Raw genomic sequence first — 12,184 nt, forward strand, 5'->3', positions numbered from 1 at the left:
CTTGTGTGATGCCTGCATGATACTTTGGACTACCTATTTCACTAGCAGCCATTATTAGATTTGTACCCCTTAACATGGTCTTGTAATCAGTCCCAGTGCTAGCTGACTGCATCTATTCCTCTTCCAGTCCATTTTAGCAACTTGATCGACATGAAAGATATTATTCCTTGATCTCTCAACAGAAGAAGACTTTGCAAGCACAGGAAGGTGAAGGAGGTTAAACTGGCATTGATTATTGAAAACACATTAATAATTTATTACTTAGCAGCCTCGACATCAATCTGTTGTGCACATGGCTCTTTCTGCAAGACTCCCAAGATGCCTTAAATGACTCTCAGTATACATATTGGAAAACAGAATAAATTTAGGACTATCATAACATGAAGATTCCTTGACGTGCTGCACTAAAAAGCACCTAGCCTTTATGGAAACCCTGAGTACTTTCCAATGTCTTCCCTGGAATACATGAAGTAGTTATTTTATTTTACTTTTAACTTCCTTAAGTAGTAAAATGGTCATGTTAATCACTTAAGGACACTGTAGCATTTCTCATCATGGAAGACCCTCTTTCGTCCTTATCAAAAACTATTTTAAGCTTTATGTTTTAATTCCATAATTAAGTTTTCTATTAGACCTTTTTAACACAGAAAAGACATAAAGGAGTTTGCTTTCCAGTTCAAACAGCTCTTTGTAAGAAACATTATCTTTACTGCTACAGACCTTATCTTCTACTTGGTTGCTAAAACAGTACTCTAAAGCAATTTCCACTGAAATATCTCTGTGTGCTGTATGGGAAAAAAATCAGAGCTCTATCCAAAGTATTTTCCAATAATTTAAAGGTCTTGCAGGAGATCGCATCATCCAAACTTTACTGATGACCTTGACAGTCAGATTCTGACTGTAATTACATTATAGCTTCTACCATAAAATACACAATAACAACTTCCATTCTGGTAACCACTCAAACACTTACCCAAAACACTCACTCAATACTGTTTAAGATTTGGCAGGGCAGTCCACAAAAACAAGAACATTTCCTCCCTGTGAAACACTCCATTTCCTCCTTCTTCACCTATTCCCTTCTAAATATAGACTCGCCTCCAGCTTTTTTTCATTACTGTACACCTTACAGACAAAAGGATTAATTCCTCATCTAAGTCAAAGTCAGAACTTCCATTTACTTTTAATGACACATCTAAATGAACTCCAAGGCTAAAGAGTGGTCTCTTAACTACAGGAGATGTTGTCCAGAAGTCAAAAAAACCCAAGCAGTGATTTATTTTGAGGGCTAACCTTCTCAGCTTTTTCAACTGCAAAACAGGCAGCTTTTAAGATTACACAGCGAAACAAAAGAATATATGAGAATATAAACTAAACTGCTCATAGAGGCACTGTATTAAGCATTTCTGAATTATTACACTGTGTAGTGTATATCAGTATTCATACTACACAAATTCCTGGTAGCACTTTCATCCAACTATTTTTAGCTTTTAAATGTGAATTAAGGAAAAAAATAAAAATGCGATTTTTGGTTGGTTTTTGTTTGTTTATATGTTTGTTTTTTTAATTAAAGCAGCATATTTGTAATGATGAAATGAAGTTAAATTTTCTTCTTACCTCTTAAACCAGATCTTAAGCATTCAATGTATACTATTCTCAGAATGTGTGACTAACAGGGTGAAAATACATCTTGTAGTCTTTGATCTATTTTTCTATTTAATCAGATTTATATTATCACAGTATTCTTGTACTGTAGTATTCTTGTACTGACATCCTGAATAAAATGATGTACAGATACTACTTGCCACAGTTATAACTTGCTCCTTAAAATCTCATGCAAAAGCAAAGAATGTAAATGCAATTGCCACTTGGATTCAACAGAAACACAGCTGAACCAATCATTAATAGGTATCCTTCACAGAAAAACTGCATAATCTGATAAACAGAAGAGCAAAAAGTTTTAACAATATTACAAAAAGTGTTAACACTATTTATTTGCACATTCCTCCTCACTGAGTTCCCCTCAGTGTGAGCGTAGCAGGCTTGTGTTATTTCTGTATATTAGTTCAAATTTCTCTGCAATCAATCCCTTGGAATAGAATTCTCACAAGTACTCTGCGCCAGATTAATCCAGGTGAAGTGCTATTCCATAGAAAAACATTCAACATTTCCTTTTTTTGTTGCATTGCAACAGCCTGGCTGAGATAATATATTATTGCAACCATGACAAGGTAGGCATTTTACCAAGGAAGTCTGAAAAATATGTTCCACTAATTGACGAGAATGCTGCTAAAGAAAAGGATTTATTTAACTTATTGTTGTTATTATGACATTTAATACTCAAATCTCACCCAGAAAATTGTACCTGTTTGTGGGAGGAGGTTTTATGTTATTTTTTACTCCCAACCAAACTCCAAGGGAACACAGACTGGAAAAAGGGAAAAAAGATATAATCTGCTAACAGCATGAATTCCTGAAGCATCAGTATCACATATTTGATTTGGGAGAAAACAACCAAATGCATAAGTCACATCTGCTTAAAAGAAACCCAAGCAAGCAACATAACCCAAAAATAAACAAGACAACACAAAAAAATTCCACAAACTACATGTTTTCTGTTGCCATTTTCAATGGAAGACTTTTATTTAACATCTAATGTATAGATGTTAAATAAAGTTTTGCTAAGGATAATTAGTCACCAAAGAAGTGGATATAGTATTGCAACATACAAAGATGTTTTAAATATTTTTGAATATTATGGATTTTTCAGCAGTAATATATACACACCTCAGAGGTTCAGTAAACTCCACCAGACATGACTCCACAGACACAGTAGAACATAAGGGTTCATGTTTGGTAACCCACAAAAAAGAAGTTAGTGCAGATAAAACTTTTCATATTAAAACGTGAAATTTTGATGTTTCTATCCTCAGAAGACAAAACTTTAACGGTCCACTGACACAAAACTGAAAGGAAGGTTTCAAAGCCTGCTTTAATTCCAGAGTTCTTTCCATAAATTTGAATCAGCATGTTGATCTACACCAATGCACAACCGTGGCATTACTTTTCCGAACAGTTTTTATTACTTATTATTGCTAGACTTTGCTCAAATCACAGACCAGAACTATGTTAAATGTTCCACACAGGAGCATTCTTAATCAAGGATTATTCAAGAGGCTCACGTAAGCACGAGAATCTCTTACACGTATTCAAGCAACATCCCACAGACAGAATACTTTCAGTTAGAAGAACTGGGGAAACAATATTTCTACAGCTAAGGAATTTTCCTTGACTGTGTTCTTGCATGGGGATACATACTTTCAGTACACATTCTCGGAGAAATTCTGACAGATGCTCATTAGGAAACAGAATTTTAACATCACTTGGCAAAACTGTACTTATTCCATTATCTTTCAAATTTCAAATCTTGTTTGGACAGCAAATGACAATTCTAAACATAATAACCTCATTAAAGTGTCAGTAAGTGTGCAAATAAATACAGAAAAAAAAATCACAATACTCTAACACGTACCGTCCACATTCATTCATGCAAATTCTCAGCTCTTTATAAAACCTAAAATTAACAGGGCATTGGTGTGCTGGCAGGTAGTTGTAATTATCTTCTCATGTTTCTGAAGGTAGTTTAGAATCACCAAATCCATGCACGGACAAAACAACAGCGGAGGCAAACCAGCTGACAGAAGTCTGAACACCCACAAAGATGATAGAAAATACTGTTTGATACAGCTACTTACATCATGGCCTACGAGTTCTGTCTGCGTGGATTTATCTGCTTGGGAAGCAAGAGCCCTCTGAAAGCACTGAGCCTTTTCCTGTAGAACAAAATAACATTGCATAGGTGAGTCATGTTTTTCCTTGCTGGGCTTTGCAGCTCCAAATATCCAGATAAATTCAAAACTCAAACCTTTGCCTCTCTAAAGACCAAGAAGGGACCAAACAATTTATTTTAAAAATATTTTTAGGATCAGCCAAAGTACTTCTAGGTGACTTCTTAGTACTTCTAGGTGACTTTTTAAGAGAGAGCATAAATGAACATCTTTGCCTACCATTCTGTGTGTTACTGCCTCTTATTGAAATAAACAGCATGAAAGTACATTTGCAGGTGACACAGATAAGAGCATGAAAAACTTTTATACCCTGGGTTCATCCTAATTAGCAAAAAGGCAGGAAAACTGTTGGCTGTTTTAACAGCAACATCGCCCAGAACATTCATTGCACCCCACTCTCTGAAGTGTGTGTGTGTATCACAGGGTGTGTGCTGAGGGGAGAGACAGAGAAAATGGATGGACGTTTTCTCAATCGTTACAGTTGCTTACATTATTGAGATTACTGACTGTGGTATTTCAACAACCTTAGGGAAAAGCATTAGATCATGACCAATAAAGATCGTGTTTCTGTTTATTTCTTCACATGGGAATAAGTTCACACGTAGTTTATATCTCAAACTACCTCTGGTACAAGAGTTTCATGGTTTGAATGCTTACTATTTTATTACTATGTTTCTAGTAAGTCACCAAAAGGTGCTGAAATAGGAAGACAACAGACATCAGCTGATAACTGATGCAAGTAAAAATATTACAGATAAAATTGAAAAGTGAAATGTAAGATTAAAAAGTGAGAAAATGACTTAATCTTCACTACTGAAGGACAAATAGTAGGAAAAAAGTAGAGTCAGTTACTTAGATTTAGTGAGTCAGTATAGGTTAATATGTCTTGAAACATGACACTGGCTTTCTAAAACATTCCTTCTCTGAACAGAAGAGTACCAAAACAACTTTCACAGCTTTGACTGTGAACAGATCAAAGTTATTTTTTGTGACTGTTTTCTTATCCCATTCCCTACCAGTGACAGCATGGTGACCACTTGTGGTGCTTTGTTTAATTGAAAATTCCAAAAAGAAAATGCTTGAAAATTACTTTGAATAGTCATATCAAACCAAGGAACCAAATTTACTGCTCCAACTATTTTGGAGGAATCAAAACTCTAGTGTCCAGTACAGCTGTGGCTTTCATCCCTAAGGAATGCATTTTGTCTAGTTGATAGCATATTAAAGATTTTTTTTTTCTTAATGGCTGTTTCACCTTTATTGTTACTTAGATTAAAAAAATTAAAATCTCATAAGTTAATTTTTTACCTCTCTCCTATAGTGTGTATAGATTATTCTAAAACCTTATGAAGACAAATGTGGTGTTTTCACATTTTGTCTCAGCATACATCCAGAACAGCCTCCAGACGTGACCAACACTGCAGTCACATTTACAACTTAGAAGCGATTGTTTCCCTTGCTTCAGGCATTTACCTCACTGTGAATAACAACTTATGTTCACCACAGAACTGGGGAGAAAAAGCTGTTCTTCAGAAGACTTATAAAAATACAAAGTCTTTTAATTCTGATGTACTTTGGGATTAAACTTAATCAACAGCAGCAGTTAGGCAGAGAGCAAAGGGATAACAAGTAGAAAAAAACTTGCCCTCCACCATCTATTCTACCTCATTTACAGACTACAATGAGCTACAGAATTGACTTTATGACAGCTATTTCCATAGAAATTGAGTCCCTATTGGTTTGAGTCTCAGTTTGGGAAGAAAACATATCATATAGAGCATAGCTCTAGTCATCAGCTGCAGTACAGCTGAGTCACATCACACTTGAAAACACTTTGTGAAGCCCAGCAAAAAGCCCAGCTGCCTCTTGAGCACAGCATGAGAAAACAGCTACAGCTTGGTTCAGCTATCCACACATAAATGTACTAAGAACTGAGGTGCTAAATAGCCACAACAAATTTAGAAGCATTACTCTGGAATCGCAGTGACAAACAGGTGTGACCATCCCCAAGGGAACTATTCCACTGATCAGGACAAAAACATGAGAAAACTTGGTGGGAATGCACCCAAGTAAGCACAAATGAGGGTTATAATTCTGTCAAATCACTATAAAGAACAAACACCAAAACAACACAGAATTTCAGTGAACATTTCACAGCTTTCACATACAACTCTTAGACAAACTGAAATAGTTTCTCAGTTATTACATTATGAGACTTTGTAAAACAAGGCAAATTTCTATGCATATGGTAAATATGGCATCTGGAATGAAAGACAGCACACCTTCTGCTTTGATTTCTATCAGAACATGATATCCAGCTATGAATCAAGAAAGGGTAAGACAAGCCCGTCTCCAAGCAGTTCGCAATTAGTTCCATAATTAGTTACCGCCAAGTCTGGAAACGTTGAATGAAAAAAAGACAGTTTCTAAAAATGCAAACACTTCATAATAGCTCTTTGAAGATCAACAATATTTAGCAAGGTTTAAAATCTCTGACAGAGTTACAAGTCCTGCTGTAGACAAGCCAGCTAACCTTACAGTACTCCAAAGGTTTACTAGATCCTAACCAGAGAGGGTTGTTACTGTTTTATTTTTAAGTTTTAAAATCCTTATAATCCCAAGAATTCTTAAACTTTTCATCCCCAAGTTCTGCATCGTAAAAACTCTTCTCCTTTGCTGAGTGCTGTATGACCTTACCAATAAAAGATGACTCCAAGCTTTGAGAGCCCAGTCTAATCAGAAAGAGAAAACACATAAAAAGTGAATCCCCTAATCCACTGAGCTGACAAATGTCAGAGACAGGAAAAGTCTTAAAAACGGTATCTTCTGACTCATTTATTTGACTGGACCTTGCTGTACTGTAAACATTGCCGTTACTACTCATGTATGTGCTGCAATATTAAAACTAAATGTTTACAGGTATGTGAGACCATCTCAGAATTTCAGAACAAGGACTTTGAAAATATACCTGAGTTTTTAAGTTATTTTTCAAAAGAATGCTGGGAAGATGCTTTAAAATATAGCATTAAACAGTGGGAGATACCTGTTTCTACCACATGAAAAAAAACCCCTATTGCATTTCTTGGATCAGGAGAATTTTTTGACAATAGATGTTTTGATTAATTATTTACCATTTTATCTGTTGCATCAACAGAATGCCAAATTGCTATTACAATTTATATTTTAAAGCAATACCTGTATACTGTTTATTTCTATCATTCAGTCATTCTGTAAATCTGAAGAGCGAGTTATCATTTCCTTACTGATTATGTCTCCCATGGCTACTTCTAGATATAAGTTTATGTACAGACGTCACTGAAAATATAGAGGAACTATGTCTAGTGATCACCTCTCTTTAAAAAAAAAAAAAAAAAAAAAAAAAAAAAAAAAAATCACAGACACACATATGGCCCAGACATGGCCATGCGTGCTTTGAATAATGCAATGCAATAAAAAATTTATGTGGTCACACTCTGTGAATAATATGGCCATAACAAGTGATGCCAATCTTAACACCCCAACAACAAAAACAAAAACCAAGACCTGAGAAAGTTATTGGAAGGACAGGAAAAACAAGCAGCTGTGCAGTCATAACCCTTCAAAAGGCTGACACATCAAGTACGGGAGTTCATGTAGAAATTATCTCTACAAATAGTCCTGGACTTTTAATAAGCATTGTTGTTAGTTCTAATTTGTGTTATGGTTGCACCCAGGTGTCCAAGGAGATATTACGAAGTCTTATAGTAGCTCATCTAATAAAGAAGTCTATCTCTCTCAACCCATATATACTTGGATTATCACTACCACACCGACTGCTAGGACGACCCAGACAAATAAAATCCTTTCCCAAAATCTAAAACACCCAACAGACAAGATGAGGAGACAGTTTGATAACTCAGAAATGGTGATACTGGGACACCAAGCCTTACAGCAGGAAAACACAAAAAACCTCACATTAGCACTGTTAACTTGATCATCCCACAAATATTTTAAGAAAAATAGTCAATAAGTGATCTATTTTTCAAGGTCATGTGAAGCCACATGAAGAGTTATGGAGTGCTGTATAAAGATGTAGTCCAAATCCCATGTCCTGGAAAAGCACACTTCCTCACACCATTAAATTCAACACACTCAGCTAGGAATTTCTAGGCTCAGTTGCCTTCTCAGAGCCCACAACAGAGGAGTATTCAGTACAACACTGAATTGCAAGACTGCTGCAAAGAAGAGCTACACATTCGGGTTCAGAGATCCAACTTGCACACCACTGATTCACAGTACTTTTACACAGCATTTTTATCTAAACAGATATCACAGATATGGCAGTGGAATTCTCTTCAATTAGTGCTCTCATTTACTTAAGTGAACAGTATTAAACAGCCTCTCTTAAGATACAAGACAAGGTAATGGTTTTATACACACCAATTTTTGACCCATCAGCTTTAAAGTACTTGATCATCAAGAATAAGCAGGTTTAAATCCATCTAAGTTGTGCTTTTCTTATGTTTACTAGCTGAAAATGGAGATGAGACAAAGTCTTTAATTAAATTGCTTGCAAACTCATGTTCAGGTTTTTCAGAAATAACTGCAACTTAGGAAGTCCTCCTCCTTAAACAAGGATATAAACATAATTATTTCAAGTATTTGTCTCATGGGAGTAGTACAGTACCTTTTTCATAGTCTAGCATGAACTAAGAACCTGGAGTAGGACAAAATTGATTAGATAGATTATTCCTGCCCTTCTGCTTCCACTGAAATAAACTGGCACAACATCACCTCCAGTTGGTATGCTCGTGATTCAGCTGGCAGAGTTGTGCTGACACACACACACACACAAAGCTAACATGTAAATGGACACAGAACCTACCAAATTTAGTTAAGAAAGGAAGCACCATTTATAACTTTGGGTTTTTTTCTTCCTTTATCTCTTTTCAGAACAACCACATTTACCACTTTTATGGTGTACATGACTTTAAATGCTGCCAGGTTCTGCATGGGTACACAAACAGAATTTCAGTCTGTCCAAAACACCTGTTTTGGAAGGGCTGGAGTTATCTTTTCATAATTTCTTTCATGGGTTTTTTTGGTGACTATCACTATTCATCAAAGGAAAAACTCTGTGGTTAAACAAATACAATACAACTTAAGAGCATTATGAAAATCCTGTAGCACTACTAACAGATGATTCTGCAAAAGATTTAATATAAGGTTTTACTTGGGCAAGCTGTTTTATTAACTTTTGAAATTATCAAAGGCATTTGTCAACTTTTTGTTATATTTTTCTTCCCTGCCTACCATGTGAAATGCTAACGTCCTTCAGGCCTTTAAGTGAAGATATTTAAGTGCATTGCCTGTCAAATACTTCAGATATTTCTGTTGGTTTGAGGTTTCCATTGCCTCCATGCACACAGGAACGTTGGTGGGATGTGATTCACGTCAGTGCCAGTCACTTGACACATAGATTTAACAGAATGTGCATTAGACAGAGCGCAAGAACCATTAAATCAGCACAGTCCAAATTGCAACTGTTGTTTATTGAAGGCTTCTGGCATTAATTAAACCTCACACAGCTAAGTATTTATAACAATTTTACAGATTGCTGTCCTGAGGAATAAGATTAATGATTGTGGCATTAGGAGCATACAGTACAAATGCAATGAAAGGGCCATTTTCGAGTTGTCCCAGTAGCAACTGCATGAGACAGGCAGATTTTGATCATTTGTTGGTCAAATGAATAGAGAAGAATCATCACATCAATCAAATAATTGCTGCCACCATGGAAATCAACAAATCCCTGGACTAATCTCTGTGCTAAATAAGGCTGCAGTTTTATTCACTGATATCAACAACATATAATCCCTGCATCATTGTAAATATACCCGGCACTATTGAAAACAACCCACAGCTGCCACTCTAAGTTGTTCCCCCTGTGACATTACGACAATTACGCAATAAATTATTTGTACATTTTGGCAGGTGTTTTGAACAGAACCATTAGTTTGGGTTTAGCATGGCCAGAACAGGACAACTCTTTGAGTTGTTTTTGTCCTGCACTCGTGTGCAACCCATTAAATGTACACATTCAAATGCACACACTGGAAGTGATCACGCTGCCTGTCCTTCTAATTATTTTTTTACAGTGGTCAATACTAACTGGTCCAAGCAACAGAGTGAGTTTTATGAAAATCACTGTCTGGACAAATAAGAAGGGCCTCAGCTGGCAAGAGGCTTCAGCATGAGCTTCAACCTGAAAGTCAGCCCATAGGCAACCAGCAGAGAGCTGCGTAGTGCCTTCTGCCCAGGTAACACTTTGGAGCCAGAAGGGTCTGTAGAGATTATATGGGAAAGTGAGGCATGGAAAATTATAGGGAAACAGAGAGCTTCAATAAGAGAGTAAGGAGACATACTCAGAACAGGATTTAGTGGTACAGCTGAGGAAAAAGCTTCAGTCACTACACCAGGCACTTGCACTGCAAAGACTTTTTCCTGGGCAATTAGCTGCTTAAGCAAGGACCAAAAGGCACTTCCACCCTTTGTGAACCTTCTCTCAGGGAAGACACAGCATGGTTTTTGACAGTAATTGACACTGGAATGTTATTAAACTAGATAGCATTTTACTGTGAATTCACGTTCATCACTCATGCCCTCCATTCTTACCCAGTCACCTCAACTGAGACATTGAAAATGAAGTATGAAGCATATCATATTCAATTTCGTAAGACAAACCCAACACACTTTAATATGCATTATCAGGCATTCCAAATACTATTGCACATCTAACCAAGGCCCAAAAGTAATTTTCAGCAGCTTTGTACTGGTTTGTCTGAGCAGAATAGTTTTGACCAGACAACAAAATTTTCTTTCACTTTTACAATACCAAAGAAATCCAGAAGAGAGGAGCATATCAATCTCCTTTCAAACAAGTCTTTAATTAATTCAGAAACTTCCCCAGTGATGGGAGTTTGACTTAATGAGAGCTGTGAGACTGTTACAAATTCTACAGCAAACTGTTTGGATGCTGGGACTTAGTCAAGCATTTTAGCAATAACATTTTGACTTCAACTAGTGAAACTAATAAAATATGTAGCAAACTATTTTCATTATCATATAGAAGTTGGAGTTCTCCAAGCACCTGCAAATGATAATAAAAAGTATTATATTGTGCAAGGAAAGTAACCATTACATTCAGGTTTTTGGTATGATTCAGATGCAGAAAGCAACTGTTGCACAAAGATCAAAGTAAGATTTTTCTTATTATTTCCAGAAGAATTACACAATCTTCAGGAAAGAGTATTGAAAAAAGATCTGTCCTTTTTTCTTCCTTTTAAAAATATAATTTCTCACCATTAAGGAAATGGTGACTAGACCTTTATTTCCCACTGACATATTTCATAAGCAAAACACGTTGCTGTGGTCCCCAGATTGCTGCTGCAATCAAACCAAAAAGGATGACTTATAATCATGACCATAAAGCAGCTGTCACATAAAACTGTTCAAAGAGGGGAAATCACAACTGAAACTATGATATATTCATAAAAACATGAGAATTATGTTATACAAGTCTGAAGAGACACTCTGATACTTCTTACAGTGTTTTTCAGACAAAAGAGGAATAAATTCTCATTTTGCCTCAGAAAATAAGAAGTGAAAGAGATGATGGTGAATCTACAGCACTTGAAAAACATTAATAGTCAGTTTACACTGTAACATAAATTCACTCTACCAAATAAACCATCTTTATTGTCTCATAATCAGCCTGTTGGTACACTATTGTTGATAAAATTGTTTTGCTAAAATTTTTACAAGGGTTTTTTAATGCCGTCCCAGTGCTGTCTCAGCTCATAATGCTTACCTACTATCAAAAAAGGATTTGTTTGCAAATGCTGCTTTTAGATAAGCCAGTGTTGCCCAGGAAGATGCCTCATTTCTCAACACATGTAGAAGAGAGATGAATCCTGTCTGTTGGCCAAAGACCAGGGACTCCCTCTGATATCCAAGGGTAAACAAAAAAAGACAGCTTTGAAACAACAGGACTTTCACACTAAGCAGGGTAAAAGATGCAGTGAATGGCTGCAGTAGAAGATGGAGCTATAAAACTACAAACACGGTCCAGCTGGATTGCACCAGCGAGCAGCAGAGATCCTTTGGGGGTTAATAAATAAACAGGTATAAAGCGGTTCAGGAGATCCCTTGAGCTGCAAAGTGATGGACTGGGAGAGCATCGAAGAAAATATCACATTTCTTTGCATGCCAGCTTTTCTGAAAGCAGCTTCTTGTGGCCACTGCTGGAGACAGACAGCTGAAGGGCTGCATAAACCCTCGCGCTGACCCAGTACAAT

The 12,184-nt window shown here is 36.4% G+C and overlaps 1 protein-coding gene across 6 annotated transcripts in view; it reads right to left on the reverse strand.

The window, feature by feature from the left end:
• CCSER1 (coiled-coil serine rich protein 1) overlaps positions 1–12,184 on the reverse strand; it is a 629,908-nt gene that overhangs the window by 241,701 nt on the left and 376,023 nt on the right. For all 6 annotated transcript variants that reach the window (XM_042049677.1, XM_042049676.1, XM_042049678.1 and 3 more), the window contains one exon: positions 3,756–3,833. In XM_042049677.1, coding sequence (XP_041905611.1) covers positions 3,756–3,833 — 78 coding nt within the window. The remainder of the gene's footprint in view (positions 1–3,755; positions 3,834–12,184) is intronic.

This window comes from Corvus kubaryi, unplaced genomic scaffold (genome assembly GCF_017639235.1).
Source record: "Corvus kubaryi isolate FWS band 111438036 unplaced genomic scaffold, C.kubaryi_AGA036_p1.0 71, whole genome shotgun sequence".
Classification (NCBI taxonomy): Eukaryota; Metazoa; Chordata; class Aves; order Passeriformes; family Corvidae; genus Corvus; species Corvus kubaryi.